Source organism: Epinephelus lanceolatus, chromosome 2 (genome assembly GCF_041903045.1).
Source record: "Epinephelus lanceolatus isolate andai-2023 chromosome 2, ASM4190304v1, whole genome shotgun sequence".
Classification (NCBI taxonomy): Eukaryota; Metazoa; Chordata; class Actinopteri; order Perciformes; family Serranidae; genus Epinephelus; species Epinephelus lanceolatus.
In genome coordinates this window covers 37,312,541-37,329,635 of record NC_135735.1, presented here as the reverse complement: position 1 = coordinate 37,329,635, position 17,095 = coordinate 37,312,541, and the positions used below count along the sequence as shown (strand labels likewise).

General features: G+C 40.4%; 1 protein-coding gene across 1 annotated transcript in view; it reads right to left on the bottom strand.

The window, feature by feature from the left end:
• The window catches only part of tox3 (TOX high mobility group box family member 3), a 46,786-nt gene extending 30,849 nt beyond the window's left edge, over positions 1-15,937 (bottom strand). Inside the window, exon 1 of the mRNA XM_033630627.2 lies at positions 15,133-15,937. Coding sequence (XP_033486518.1) covers positions 15,133-15,234 — 102 coding nt within the window. The 5' untranslated portion in view covers positions 15,235-15,937. The remainder of the gene's footprint in view (positions 1-15,132) is intronic.
• Positions 15,938-17,095: the final 1,158 nt, after the last annotated feature.

Below are 17,095 nucleotides of genomic sequence, written 5' to 3'. Positions count from 1 at the left end.
CGCAGACATTGTTTTTCTTGTGACAGCAACCATCAGGCTAAGTGCTTCACTAATGTTTTTAACAGTATTTAAACTCAAAATGTCACTTTAACATTTCCTACTTCAAAAGCAGTGCGAGATTAAGATACCAGCTTTGAATAATTACAAACACTAAGCTTCAACTTTGATTCCATATCATTGCGCTGACATTTAAAGAGATTTGGAACAAAGACACACTACACATCTTTTAGTCGTAACGCAAAAAAAATAAAATTATTTCTTTCCTCTTTGTGAAATGACAGGTTGGAGATCAAAGGCACACGGAAACCTGGAGGTCTGCTGTGTATTGAAGTGGTGCTTTTTTAGGAGAACAAGGTAAGTTAGCAAAGTGTTCACACACAGAAAAAAAAGTAAAAAAACTCCATGCAAAAATATTTTCTGTTCTTGTCAGTGTGTGTGTGGCCAATCAAATGCAGCCATTCTCTCCTGACTGAATTTCCCTACTGACACTACCAGGCAAACTAGTGAGAATCCATTTGTCACACAGATCGTACACTTGCATTTTATACACACTGCAGTTAAAGAAAAAGACGACTGTAAATCAAAAATAATGCACACAAATACATGGGTTAGTCTTGTCCTGAAGATGTGGTTTTGACCTGTTCATCCAACATAACTGCACATGAAAGCGTGCAAGAAAATAACCTTGAATTTGTCTCTTTTTACAATTGAAAATAACCATAGATGTTGTATTTGTACAACCCTTCTTTTACAGCTGTATTGATTTCCTCCTTTGGCCACAGCTCCCTCCGAGCACTTTTATCCCATTTCTCCAGTGTAGGCAGCTAAAAAAGGGGTCAGTGACATTTTCTGTATTTGAGCCTTGACCTCTATTTTAGGACCATGCTGTGAGTTTCTCCACTAAAATAAATGAGAGCAGGGCACAGTCTGCTCTGCGCTCGCACCTTCCCGTGCACATGTTCTCCCATCACTCTTCATTTGTCTTCATTAGGCCTGTGTTTGACCCGCTTCTACAATTCTCTGCCAGTATATATAGTCTGCAGAGAGCATCACAACGTGCAATACTGTATCCTTCAGGTATGCTGTTGTTGAGTAACTTATAACTGGTCAAACCAAATCTTTTACAGTCTAAAATTAATGTAAAAGATCCACGATTGATCCCATTAATCAATATATAAACAAAGCCTGTAATGGCAACATGAGTGATTTCAACAGGGGGCGCCATGCTGGAAACACTGAGCGCAGCGTTAAGTGAGAAACAGAATTCCCACCGACAACTTGTCATCAGCTAATTCACCTGGAGCCAGAGGGGGAGATTCTCTGGACACATAGGGAGAGTTAATCTCTTCATTCATCTTTGCTAAAGAGATCGACCCAATTAGCTTGCCACATTGACTGACAGCCTTTGTGTTTGCTTTTCTCCCTCCACTTTTTCCCCCTTCTTAAATCAGGAGTTATGCAGTTTATGCTGGTTACGGCTGAAGGCCTCTGAAATTATTCGAGGGAACTGTACAACAGTGAAATAATCATGATGTCTTTATTCAAATCTGTCGAGTCTGAAATATTCACCACTGCAATTTGCTGTGACTGATTAGCCAATGGAAGGGTTGCTTGGGGATAGCTCTCCAGAGTTCTGTAATTGAGCCGATTTGACTTGGGAGAGTTTTTTTTCTGCTGATAACTACACACATTCCCCTTTTTTAATGTACTTTTCTTTTTTTAGCCTTTCCTAAGAGCCAGTGCACATCGGAATTATGACGCTTGCAGAAACAGCAGTATGTAGGGCAGTTCATGTTTCGATTGCTGTCCCTAGAAAATGTGATTCCACATCGTGTTTTATCTGATGATTTACTGAAGTGTCTCTGGCTGTAGCCCAGGGACCAGTCAGTGTCAGTTGGCCTGGTCACTGCAGGACTGTCAGATCTAGAAACTCAAAGATCGGGGACAATGGCCCCGAGGACTGCAAAAGTGGCCTCTGACATCCCACTATATGCACAATACAGAGAATGTTAATGCAGATGTCTGTGAGCTACTACTGATTCGTATTAGAAGATAATTTGTGTGGATATTTTACGAAATATTACATGCATTTCACAATTTCTTTTGTACTAGCCATGTACAGTCTTATTTGAAAGTGAGACTACAAAGTTCATTAATCTCATCGCTGCACAATTTAACGCCCTTAAATATAATTTTGCTAAAACAGCCTAGTCTGGTACGACCAGTAGCTTGTGGTGGCTAATGTTAGCAAGATTCGGATAGACCTTGTTCTTTAACTGATAAATTAGATTGTTAAATGTATGCCTTCTTCTGTCTACTAATTGTATGCCTTTTAACTAGGGCCGTAACGGTACATGTATTTGTGTCGAACTGTTCGGTACGCGACTTTCGGTTCGGCACAACCCTGTACCGAATTATTGGGCGCAGGATATTATTTTATTTTATTTTGTTTTATTTTAATTCCCTTTATTTTAATCATTTAAAATATCTAGTTCCCCGACGGACATAACTGAGTGACGGACTGAGTCCGACCATAAATCTCCGCTTTCACTTAGTGCAGCGCATTCTCGCATTTTTTTTTTTTTTTTTTTTGCATTCTCGCATTTTTGACAACATGGCAAGTGAGCCTGACAAACCTGAAGACCCACCCGCAAACCTTAAGGAGTTTGAACGTTAACCGGCATGACTAGAAAAAGCAATCTGGTGCAAACTATGATATCGTTGTCGATTAAAAAGAGAGAGCGTTTCCCTGACCATCGCGCTAAAGAAATAACCAGCACCATTGGAGTTGAGTAAAATTGTTTAAGCTGCACTTTAGATACAAGCATGTTTTGTTTACTGCACTTTAACAAAGTGGGAAAGCTAAGTAAGTTCCTAGTAAAACTGAATCTGAGCAGGCTTTAAAGTTGACCAGCTGCACTATTCTTTTTATTTTAATAGAGTAAAATTGTTTAAGCAGAAATTTATATTTATATTTTCATTCAAAAAATGTGTTAAATAAACAGCAGGATTTTATTTTTCACTTTTATATTTCTATTTTCAATGTGAAAAAGCAGGATTTTATATATATATTTGTTTCGTTCAAAAATGGTGTAAAAAGAGTTAACTGCTGTGGTGGTATGTTTTAATAAGGTTACCAATAAGTAAAAGATATTTAATAGTTGTCTATTTTTTTCATTACTGTACCGAAAAAAAACGAACCGTGACTTGTGTACCGAGGTACGTACCTAACCGAGATTTTTGTGTACCGTTACACCCCTACTTTTAACGTGTACCATTATTTTGTAATTTTCTTAGCTGCCATAATTGTAGCTGTTTAAAAAAAGCTGCACATGATCACTTTAAATAGCTGAGGTAACATTATTAATATTACCCCCTTCCTTACACAACACAGACCCAATATACAGTATAAATTGATTAGTGGTTACTTGTGACAGTTAAACAAAGGAATGGCTATATTCTTTAGCTGGCACATACATGTAAGGGATTGCGAGGCTTATAAAGGGATGATATACAGTGCACTGAAAAGGGTAAGCCATCAAATAATGTCTAATAATGAGCTGGTTCATTATAATCCTGTATGGGTAATTATGAGATTAATATGTCAGTGCTGGTTTTGGCAGGTTCCTCAGCCAGGAGAGGCTATATTTACCACAGTCCTTGTGCCACAATACACTGCAAACAGCTTCCTTTCACATTAAATCTCATTTATATTGTACAGCAAAAAAGAGAGATGCTGTTATTCTTTTCCAAAATACACCACTAATGCTCTGGGGCATGATTTGTCATTGTTATTCAGTGCTCGCTCACCTACACTTAAAACATGATCCTTCTGGATTTTAATTAAGCACCAAGGTACCTCCCAAGGGGTTCTGGCTTGGCAAAGGAAACTACTTTGATTTATGTACTACTTTGTTGTTCCTGCTTGAAGCTTGCCTGTTATGAGAGACTGTGATGATGAATGAAAGAGCCGGGCAATTATTCTTATTTGTTAATTAGTTCCTGTTAGGGATGTTTTCTTCTGAAAATATCAATACCAACCAATAGTGAAGCAGAACATAGAGCTGTATCTTTACATGTCATCCCCTCACCTCACAACAATCAAATATAAACCAGTGACTATGCTAGAACTGGGTAAACTGGAAATCTTACTGTAAGCTGGGTACATGTTGATACATGTACAGCTTAATTTGGTGACAATCCACTGCTAAATCAACAAAAGCTGATAGGAATTTGCTTCAGAGTGTTCAGCATACCAACAGCATTATACATCTCGTTATGCATTTACATCTATTCCCCATACTCTCCCCCCTACAGCAGCAAACAGCACAAATCAGCAAATCACTAAGTAATTTACACAGCACTATGGGATGCCATTTCAAAAGCATTTCTATCCAAACAGAATTTACAGGCTGTTAAATCAGTAATTATCAGCAAACACTGTGGCAGTTTAACACAATTTCTAAACCAGAAGTGTACATATTTGTCTATTATCAATATGCCTCGCAGTCTTCTAGGTATGATGTTTAGTATTCTATTATAAATTAGTATGATTTCATGATTAGACATGTCAACACACAAGGCACAACAATAAACCACATAAAAAACATAGAAGTACAAGTAGTGTACGGTGGTTCATGAGAAAACAACCCTTTTTTAATCTTCTCAGATAGATGGCAGGCAGAGTTCACAGGTGCTGTAACATCCCCAAAGATTTGTGCCTGTTAGCCAAAGCTAATATTGTTGTTTCTCTTTCTAGATAGGTATTACTTATTCAGTAACCGTATAGCGTGGACAGCAGCCAGTTTTCAATATGAAACTTTAAGTATTGGCAGGAGTATAATCCAGACTACCCAGGTGTGCAATACGCAGCTGTTAGTAATAAAAGGCCACATGCCCTGCAATAACAGATGACAAATACTCGTAAGTGATGTAATATTGTTCAGATACTAATCTTTTTTTTTATGCAACCTGGTTACAAAAGCACCATTGCTGCTGAATGTGTAATGGTGTCTTTCTCTTTATTAATCTGAGTTTCTGTGGATGTGTGTCAGCTGTCTGACTTTATTGTAAAACATTATGTTAACTTCATATGGGCCTGCTGTGCCACATATTCACATTGGCAAATCAGTAGCTCAAGATAAAAGTGAAGACGGCCAGCCCCCTCAGTGACACAAGAATAGTTACAGAGACAGACCTTGTACGAAGTCTGCTCTCCTAGATGCGTATCAGAAGGTAATGGAGTCTCGAAACTACAGGGGTGCTGCAGGAATCGCTACGATTAGCTAGTGGAACTGCTGAAGGTCACCACTGCTGAGCTGAGCAGCCACAAGCTCTCATAAAACCATGCAGCGTATCATTATTTTCAAAGTGTTTCATTATGGACGGTTAACCTTGGCTAACTCCGACCTAACACTTTAATCAGCTGCCTGTAATGCCTTTGAAACAGTGTAATCATTCAGCTTCTCTTCTTGTTTATCAGCAGGAGAGACACAAATGTAGTGGAGCCTATTTAAAAAAAAAAAAAAAAGCAGAGAAATCCCTTTCCCTAGTCTGTGCAGGTATTTGAAAAGTTACACCGTGAGTCAGAACCTCCAAAGATGAAGACCTAGATCAGTTTCCTTGGAAGGAATGTCATTTGAAAGAATCGTCAGTGGTAGTCCAGGGAGGGAAACCCAGCCAAGGCTGAGGCCTCGCAGACCTTAATCTTGTTTCTACCTCTGCCATCCCGCACTATGACCACATGTGAGAGTCCACAAGCCAGCAGAAACACACACATCACAATAAACAAGGACATGCTGTGAATGAGCCTCAACTTCAACCCCAAAATATCTGAAGTCGGCTCAAGAATTCCATGGACCCCATTCATGATCCCAGTCGAGGTTTCAGGGACTGGACCTTTATTACATGGCTGGAGCTTTTACTGAGGCTGTGTCCATTGTGCCTTTTGATCATGTAACCGAATAAAAACTAGACAGATTCATGAATACTGCATGATTTTCATCTAACTGGCAATCTGACGGACATAAAGAATCCTCAAAGCAGTGATACTTAAGTAACATGTTGAGAGCTTTGCTCGTTCAAATGAAGATAATTGTTGGTCAATTATAGCCAAAAGAATGATGTAAGAGTGATGTAATGACTCAAGAGGGGTCTCTGAAAATTGTATTCTTTGCAGAACATCTTTGATTTGTCTTCTCTACGGCATCCAGCCCTGGCAACTTGAGCATGATTAACATTTTTATGGTTGTGTTAAGCAACTCAAAGCTCCTGGTTAAGGGTTAGGAAAAGATTATAATCTTAGATCAATATTGGAAAAGGTCAGTGCATCCTGTCTCATGCTTCATGTCAGGTTTCCAGCTGCACAAAGACAAAGTTCTTTGTAGTGAGAAATTGTGAAAATGTTTGCAAAAATGTGTGATAAATTAGTGACTCAGCAAGAGCGAAACAATTAAAGTAAATTAGAGGGCAGAAATAAAAAGAAAAACATAAATTAGTAAAATGTTGTTGTGTTTAACTGCTTACAGAAGGGTCTTTTACATAAACTTGTTCTCTAAGATGGATGCAAAGCCATTTCTGATAAAGTATAGGGAAGACATAAAGGGCAAACATATTCCTCCAAGAGCAGCTGTTTTATTTCCCTCCGGGACTTTACGGGACAGCGAGACAATCCTCCATCAGTGCACTCGATTGAGCTCTTGATATCATCATGAACATGAATTACGGCAAAAAACAAAAGTATACACGCCAGAGAATATCAGTCTAATGCATGTATATCAAAGATCCAATCAAACTGTGGCACGGTGAGATGGCAGTTCTCCAATTCGAGGAGACTATTATGGCTCATTTAGATGGGGAAGCAGGTTTATAGGCTGCAGTATTATTGCTATGGTAGAGTAACTGCTGTGATAGACATTAACATTATCCAACTGCCACAAACAGACTTTGTGTTTGACAATCACAACCATCTAGAAGACACCGATCTAGTATGTTCAAGCAAAAAAGGGAACATAACAGTGCCTGTGAGCAGCAGATACATTGGTCTATTTTTTAAAAGTTATGTTTTTAAGTGATTCCTATATGTTTTGTTGTTTCATAAACAGGTTAGTCTTTCTTGAACTCTGCGTCCCTTGGCTCCAGCATGCCGTCTATTTGACCATTCAAATGAAACTTTTATTTACCCCCATTATTTGAGCTCTTTGTTCATCGGGTCTGAGGGATATTTGCACACCTGCTGCTATTGTCAGTCCTTTTAGTGCAACCTGGTAACACGCTGCATTATGGGAATGTGTCATGTGTGTGTGTGGGGGGGGGGTGGGGGGGTGGGGGGGCAGGTGAAAAAGGGTGGATTAATTACACTGCCTAACATGTCATACTACACACACCTGCAGCCCATACACCTCTAATGAGAAATATATTCACAGTCAACCTGATGCATGAACAATTGCTGTAACAGTGACTAATATTTCTATGAGTAGGTGTATGCTTTAGTCAGAATGGTCACAGCTAAATTGGAGTATAGAGAGAAATCCTATACCCGACAAAAATTATTGTTTGGTTGACAGGAGTAATTTATGGGTTGCGGGAGTTATATCTATATTTTGAAAATGTGATATCCTACATTTACCGGATTGGAAGCTGACTTTAAAAATAAATAGCAGAAACAGTTGGAGGAAAGAAGTCTAATATAGAGATAGTGATGAACTCAACTAGTCCAGCTGAGAAAATATTCCCCATAACAGACAGAGGACATTCATCAGTGGCCTATGCTCCTTGAAAAGAGCTTAGGAGAAGGGCTTAAGTCAAGCAAGTCAAGTTAAAAGGAAAACAGCTGAATGTTTTGATAGAGTCTGTGAGCCCATTAAGAGAATTGGACATTAGATCTATGAAACATGGAATGGCTGCTTCTCTGGAAAGCTTTAAAAATGAATGTGTCTTAACAGCGAGGCTAACCACTAAAGGGACACAACAATTATTGAATCAGCCAACCAGAAGTGATTGACTGGTCCTTTAGAAAACTGCTTAATTCATGGTAACAGCAGTTTTCTGGGGTGCTGGGAGTTTTTCCCTTCCTTTTAATAAGTCAGCAAGGTTGAGGCTGTCAAAGATGTAGTGAGCCAAAACCAGATTAAAACAGTTTATCACGGTGGAAAAATATCTCTTGTGGGGGCCCTGCTTTGACTCAAAGGGGCACAGCGTTCAAACAAATATAAGAAGACTCCTTCAGACTCCTACAGGAGGTTAATTTTACCTTTGACCTTATGAGATAGACTAACCTTATCAGTCGATTTACTATTTTTCATGTCAGTGACATATATACAACTCAGCAAAATGCGAGTAACTGAAGTACTTTTGGTACTTGAGTCAAGTGGTGTCTCAGTCTTAAGATCATCCAGTCCTAAAACTTACTCTCTCACTGACCTTGACAGCGTCATCTACTCTTCTTCTATAGAGGCTGCAGGTAAGGTTAACGACTTTCACATAGATGAGTTCAGTCTGGTTTTGGAGTGGGCTTAGCTTTTGTAGCTTTGCAAATCTCCTCTAAAAAAACACTTATGTTACGATAGTTTGTGTCACACAGCTTTGCAACTGAGCTGGGTGTGGATTTCTCTTTTATGGTATATATGGTTTAATCACCATCAAAATAAATGAAACATCGAATTTATTACTGTGTCATGTTTCGTTTGCACCAAACTGATGCATCAAATAATTACACATTTTGGAGAGAAGTAATAGCAAGGCAGTTTTGAGTAACAGATTGTGCCGTATCCTCCGAACTCTCTATTGTGAAAGTGATGATCAACAATTTGGGAAAAAAATGTGAAAGCAATTAGAAAAATAACTAGTATTTATTTACAGTACATTTAAATCACCAGACAACACTTTTCCTCAGGCACTTACATGGCTTGATGAACTATGTAGTGATTACAGCTGGGCAACTGGATGAATATATCTGCTATCAGCAATTACCTGAGTACATAGGCAGTTTTTTTGGCCAATTTTTTGTAATTTTATTTTGCTGATTCAATGGTCAGCCTCTGAAAAAAGAGTGAGAGCTGCTGCTCAGCGGGAAGTGTGGAGGTAGGTCTGGCTATGTGAGACTACACAGTGACAGACTCTTATTTAGCAAACTAACCCAGTAGCACAAGGAGGCCAGCAACAAGCAAGCATTATTTTATATCTAACTCTGTGAATTAAGGGTTTATTTCAAACACACAAGAGCTGGTAATTGTTGGAACAGTGGAAAGACTAACCAAGATGGTTTGTGCAAATTTTATTTTGCTCCTGTCAAATTTGAAAGAAATGCACTTTTTGAGTTAAAAAGGCAGTTATGCTAGTTTTAGTTTGGCGAAAGAGACGAACGTGAATTCAGATGGTCTAAAGTTCATCTTCCGAGTTTGTTTATTTATTAGACTAAGAAAGCAAAGAGAGCTTGTGGCATGTAGCAAACTTGTAGCTACACACCTGCATGAATGTATCAGCATTTGCAGGTTGCTAGGCTGATGATGGCTGGTTGGAGAATTTTAAGATACTGCCCAACCCTAGTAGAAATATTGTGTGTATGATCAAACAAGATAACAAATGTGCCTCTCCTGTGGATTCAACCTCTATGTATCACTAAAATAGATGTTTCTGAAACAGCCATGCAGCTACAAGCAGTGGAGATGATCACTGCCAGTGTTAATCCTAAAGGAAAATTTTAAATGTATGCATCCATGGTTGGCCTACTCTGTAAAGACATTCAACATGTGAGCCTGGAATTTTCATTGTTTTAACCCTGGAGGTCCAATTTGTCCCCGTCCAGACAACGCAACCTGAGGCCAACTCAGTACAGCAAGATGTTTTTTGTCTACAAGCCATGTCAGGACATATGATGCCCTCTGGGTCCACAACCCACCACTTGAGAAACAACTTAAGAATGTGAGGTCTGTCTAAATGAACCATGCTAAGTAATGTACACAGGGATGTAATGAAGTGGATTTATGAGCAGTGATGGCAGGATTACAGAAGGTCTTTACGAGTGCTGATCTGGGTAATGGCCTATGTCTGTCTAAGATTTCAGAGCCTTTCTCATATCCACCTCATAAACACGGCAGACAACCTGGTCTTATGTTTCCCACAGGTTCAGACTGTTGGTTCAATCATCAGATTATACTTGTAAAGCAAGTTAAAATGAACAGACACAAACTCATACGTGCCATATGTCAACATCTCAACGTGATCAACAAAATAAAGATAGTGGCAGCTATGATAATGGGGTGCCACTGGAATCAGAAACTATCAGGCTCATAGTTTAATACAGGTTGCCATAGCTCTAGTTTGGGTTGCTTCAAAGTCAGTGTTCATAAGCATTATATATGTCTCCATTGCTACCGCATCTGTGCATGCTATCATCAGCTCTGTGCAGCAGTAATGAGTGCTAAGACATCCTGCAGGAAGTGAAGAGCTGTGCATTAACAAATGTTAACATCTGCCCTGTGGAGACATATGTGTAGTGCAGTTAGTCAGACAGAGCAGTCATTCTTAGAGGCAGGAACTCCAAGTACAGTGTGTCTTCGAGCAGGCGGACTAAAAATAACACTGTCTAATCTCAGTGGGAAAATTAGGTGTTTAATAAATCTGTTGAACTACATCTCCTGACAAGCTACAATTAAAAGACTCAGCAAAACACATCAGCTATTCACTTCTTGGATGTTTAAACATTTAGCATGCACCTTGAAGTCATATCCATCAACTGCTGAGTTTGACAAAGCAGACAGCCTCTGAGGTTACACCCCACCCCCCCACCACACACAAACACACACACACACACACACACACACACACACACACACACACACACACATGCATTTAAAGCTGTGTTTGGATATGTTTAGAATGTGTGTGATGAAATGGCACCAGCTGTGTACACTGGAGAGATGCACAAGGCCCCCTGGTTGAGCAGAGTGTTAACCCCTTCCCTCCCCATGAAGCAGAGAGGACAGCAAAGACAAAAGAGGCCTGCCCCACTATGGTTTGGACCCAATGAGAGCTTATTACCCAAGGGTTTGTTGTTGTGGATGCATATAAATTCACTGAGGTTCACCACTCAGTTCTTTACAGCTTTGTTGTTTTTAGTTTCTCTACACATGCATGGGTCAGTAGGGCCCACATGAACCATGAGCAGGCTTCTGTTTTACCTACAGCACATTTTACAGGCTCAATAAAGTCCTCTAATAATTGCAGCTGCAGCCCTACATCATCATGTCAAGTCTTACTGTCTGAACAACGTCCTAATTATTGTTTTTACAGCACAGTTAGTCTTTCATATCGTAGGTGAGTGGATGATAACATCCAAAGTAAATGGTAAATAATCACTGTTCAGTTTAAAAAGGGGAAGACAAGTAGACTATACGCAACAATGTCGGATTTGTCTTATTATAAAGTACTTCAAGTTGCAATACTTAAAATTTCGACCAGGTTGATTTGATGACATCTATGGTTACTATGGTAACAGCAAGTACGGTTTAACAAAACACCTTGAGCAGCTACTTTGTCAGAAATACAACAGGAGAGCAAGTTGTGTATGTGTTTACAACCACCAACCAAACCTATTAAAAGTTGTTTTAATAAAGAAGTCAGTCAATAATAATTACAGCCGCAATCCAGTTTTGTGCCGACCATGGTGCAAGTCATTTTCCACAATAGCAGGGCACAGCAAAGTTGGTTACCTTGCTGTCACCTGCAACTTGCTATTGAAAATGACCATTGCTTTTATTTATTTATTGTAGATGCATTTTGAGGGTATTTCACTGCGGGTATGGCAGACCCCACCACTGCAAAAAAACAGGGCTTGAATCTAAATGCAATGAATGTCTTTTGCACTAAAAAAGACAACCAGAAATTGTGCAAAAAACAGGGCCTGATTTTGACATAACTCTAAGGGAGTTTTAGCTTTATGTCAAATGAAGCTTTCACTGGTTAGACATTTGATAATCTGCCCTTGCCCGTTGAAATGTTTTACTAAGCACAAAAGTTGTTTGTCCCCTTACAGCGCTCAACATCAACAGTAATGGAGTAGGTCACACAGAATGACTTTAGTTTGCACATCTCCATATACAATGCCCTATGAAGCTACTTTATGTTTTTCTGTATGCTCCTCAATAGTCCTATTAAAATGATGTGATGTACGGTCAATCCCGAAAGGATTATGATGTCTCAGTGGTGCTGCTTTTGCAAATAAACCTCAAGTGTTAGCACCAGTGCAGGTGAAGAGTTTGTATTAACATCTGTTGGTAATTTCAGTCTCTCTGTGCCTGGAGGTAATGAAAACCCACGCTAAATGGATACTGTATCTGAAACATTATTAAACCTTAAAAATAGACCAGATGGCCATAAATATGGGAATAACACTGAGTCCCTTTCATGAAACCATTAAAGTCAATCACATTTGACTTTTACAAATACCAAAAAGAGTCGAATCCAAACAGCTCCTTGTCTTAAGTTGATGCTACGCATGGCTGAGGAGCTTGCCCAGAAAAACCACATAACTTTAACTGTCTCACATCACTGGCATCACCCAAAAAAAGGAATTGGACAAATGAGAACTAGATGCCGATGTATTCATGTTAAGTTTTCTAAACTTTAAAAGGCAGCTCTTATATGTTTTACTGACTACAACCAGGTGTTCCAAACACAAGCCAAAGAGCCAGTAAAACTAAGAATCTTTATCACAGATAACATGAGAACAACGCAACTTGAAGTAACAACCAATCAGTAAAAGTAGGGGCCATGGCAGGTGTGCCCTTGAGCATAGCTGATAAGTGTTCAACCTTAAGTAAAGGTAGTTAAAGAAAAGCAGACCCTGCTGTGACAGCCCTGTCTCCTGCCTGAACCATCTGCATTTAATGCTAAAAACTAACAGAAATAAACCTTTAGATTTGCTCTGAGGAGAGTTTTGACAAAAGAACTGTTTAATTCCTCCAGATTGCAGCGATTTTTCTTGAATTTATTTTGTGACTATTCAGCTGTGTGAAGTTGTGGCATGTTTCTCTTCAGCACCGCTGTTTCTCCTTCATCTCAGTGCCAAAAAAACATGCAGCTTCATTAGTCATGACTGCAGCACCTAATTAAGTTTGTGCCACTCGTTTGGATTTTTCTGTAAATTTAAAAGAATCTCTGATGTTTCAAAGTGCCTCTGGGCCCTTCTGTCTCTGTTGTCATTAAAATTGAACATTTCCTGTGCCAGCATTTTGAGAGGGTATTGCCTGTTTTCAAATCAAAACTGTGAATCTAGTGGAAGTTTTGCTGTTTGCAAAAAGGTGCTGTGACAGCCTATAAATAGATTAAAGAAGTAATGCCTCAGTTCTGTGGGACTTGTAAGCATGCCACATCTTTTGGATGACTAACCGCTCTGCATTGTGCTACCTTTCAGCGAGCTGATTCAAATAAATTGGAGGCTTATTTGAAAGATGCATGCGAAAGAGCCTATTTGTTCACCATGAAAAGGCATTGTAATTAGCATGAAATGCATGCTTTGTACTCTCCCTCTCTCTCTCTACAACATAACTGGTGGAGATACTGGATAAGCACCTTCTCACCACCCTCCCTCTAGCTCTCTGCCTCCTTTTGCATTGTGGCCAATTACTGTTACAGATGGAAAATTTCACTTGACCTGGGGAATTTATGAGCAGGAATAAAATCGCACTTCGACTCTTACACCAATTCAAAGCAATGTAGTTAAAATTTCTCAAGGCTGATGAAGACATGATGAAATTGGGCACATATGACAACTTGGCCACATGACAAAGAGCTGATGAAACAGTGAGACAAACCTGGTAACTGTGTGGAGCAGCATCAGATTGCAAGGGCAAACAGCACTATAGGGTTGAATAATTTGGGAGGGGGTGGTGTGCGCCTCTGTGTGTGTGCGTGTGTGTGTGTGTGTGTGTGTGTAAGGAGGGGTGGGGGATGTCGGGGCTACCATTGTTTAAACTTTGTAAAAACAGCATGCTGCAGTTGTGTCATTAGGCTGTCAAAGTGATGTTCCCTCTTGCTGGGGTGCATGGGAGTCAAGCTCCTGATGGATGACGGGCTGAACAGTTCAAGTGTTACATCAGTGAGAAAACATCACAAACTATCATCTGTGTTTTACATAACCTCTGCCTTGCGTTAGAGGGTTAATAAAGTTGTCATACCTCAGCAATGCTCTTATTCACACCTTGGAAACAGAGCGGCTTGTGTACAGATGCAGGCAAGTGAATAAACCAACTTGTAAACAATGCAGAAAAATAGGCTGTCTAAGCTGAGAGCTGGCAGATAAAACTGTGTTGTACATCATGTGGCAGCCTCTATTAGTCAGACAGTCTTTTACAGGGTTTACTCATGCCATGTTTGACATGAGTGCAAAATGCTGACAATGAATGCATTCATACTGCACAGATAAAGTGTGCTATCTGTATAGTTGTTTCTATAAAGCATCTCCTAGAGCTATCATCACCATCACTGATGTGCTGCTAGTTAAATAAAGTTGTAACACATCAGCATGCCAAAGGGTAAACAAGTGTTTGTCCAGCGTGGTATTTAACTGCATTGTTGAAGGTCTTATAACAGGATCACAGTCCAGCACAGCATTTTGACACTCGATCCACTGGGTCTCACTTTCATTACATTGAAATGCATGCACTGTAATGCAGACTGCTGATGCAATGATCCATCACTGATGTTTAGGAACATGTAACTGTATATAGCCAACAGTGCCCAATGTCTGTGGATCACATCACTCTGGTGAGAGTTTAGCAGTGCATGTGTCCGGGCTGAGCTGGACAAAAGTAACACTGTGCAACTACACTTGACTTGTGCTCTCATTTCCATTACTCATAGCCTACACAACAGCAAAGTTTGCAGCAGCAGAGGAGAGTATTAATTAGGAAGCTTGAGAAAGAGTCACGATTAGTAGTTGAGGTGAAGGGGGGGGGTGAAACAAGTGGAGGCAACTAGGAAAATGAAAATATCATTAGTTTTAATCCAGTTTAATTTGGGGACAGATTTTCACTCATTAAAGATGGAGCAGCCCGGAGTTGCGGCGCACCAGCGTGGTCACACAGCAGCACCAAACTAGACTCCAGCACAAAAAGCAGAGGGGTTTCTCACCTTATTGAAGTTGTAATAGCCCAAACAGTGGGCAAAATCCAGGTTTGGTGGTTCTCCTGGAATAGAATTCCCACCAGCAGTCGGATAAAATCTTACATCCATGATGTGTGAGGGAGCCGCGCAGCTGTAGCCTGCTCTGCACGGAGATCAATTTGTTTCTGCCGTTTACAATCCCAGCGCACACACACACAGACACGGAGAAAGAGAGGCGGTGAAACTGACCCAAGCTTTGTTGGGGTGAATGAGACACTGCGGTGAGAGGGGAAAAAGGTTCGGGTAAAGTTTTGGTATTCCTCTTCTACACCTGGTTCAGCCGGTTCATCTCTGAGGAAGCCCACACGAAGGTAGGACTGAGCCGAGGAAGCTGTCCGTCAAGCGGCAGTAGACGCTGTGTGCCCATGCATTTACACACAGCTGCTGCTGTATACAAAGAAGCCACGAGACCGGCGACTGAGCGTGGGTCCACCTCCTTTTCCTCCCCCTTCAGACGCAGGAAACAAAAAAAAAAAAAAGAAAAATGAAAACTGTAACAAAGTGGCAGTGATAACCACCAAGTAAGTCCGCGCATGAAAACAGTGCCGTCAGTAATGTGTCCGTATCCTCCGCTGTGTCTCTCACAAGTTTATCTCTCCAACTTAGGAAACTAGTTGTTGGAGCAGTTTGAGGAAGCTAGCTCGGCCGCACGAGCCCATCTGCTAAATACAGCGAGTGGTGGGTTTGTAAAACAAGCAAAACAACATTCCACAGATGGTGCAATTAGTGGATATGATGTAGTACACTGGAGTGTTTGAGTTCAGCCCTCGGCTCTGCCTGTCGTAGTGATGAACAAGGCGAAATGTGTGAACACGCCAGCCACTCCCCAAACACACCAAGCCACTCCCATACAAAACACTGCATTTAAGTCCATGTGACATGTTGGCATATGATAATTACTGTTACACCACTCTGTTTTCTTTTCATGTTTATGTGCGTTTTTTAATTATTATTATTATAAACCACATGTAGGCTATATTGTAACTCTATATCTTGTCTGAGCATCAACTTTAAGGTCCAGTGTGTAGGATTTAGGGGGACATATTGTCAGAAATGGAATACAATATAATAAGTAGGTGTAGGTATGTTTTCTTTAGTGCATTATCACCCGAAAATAAGAACTGACCTTTTGCCAAGCCCCGCCCCATTCTGATGGTCCATCAAGTTGAGTAAAGGGGAATTTGTAATTGTGCTGCAGACCCTATGCACATGGCCTATGCCATTGTGAGCATATATACTTGTGTGGTGGTGTGTCCATGTCACTCTGCAGTTACACCTCCAAAACACTAGTTGGCAGTGGAGGTTACTGTGAAGTGCTGTGCAGTTAAGTACACAAATGAGTTTCACTACATTCTCGGAACCCATTGGCTGTATTCGGCGTCTGACTTCCGGCAGACAGCGAATACAGCCTCTGGGGGCAGACCCCCGATTTTTTGGCATTCCGGTTTGATTTGGGCAGAGGAGGCAAATTTCCGTTTCCGACTTCCGTTTATATATAAGTAAATATGCTGAACCATTGCGATGGATTCAGAGTTTGCAGTGATGCCAATTATGTTCGGCCTCGTTAGTTCACTGCACGGACCGTTTAACCTGGCAACAACTGCAGTCGGCTCAAACGTGATTGATCAATATCACGCGTATTGCAAACAGCCTACAACCGGAAACCAGGGCTCTTCTGCTCTTCTTCCGGATGCAAGATCCCTGGGGTTTGCCTACAGACTCTACATTCACTGAATGTAGAGTCTGTATATAGAGACTAGTTTCACTATGTCAATCAATCAATCAATCAATCAATCAATTTTATTTATAAAGCCTGATATCACAAATCACAATTTGCCTCACAGGGCTTTACAACATATATCTCACATCATTCACAGACAGAGAACCTGTCTTTTGTGGGACACATTTCCCCCACAAATACAACATGCTA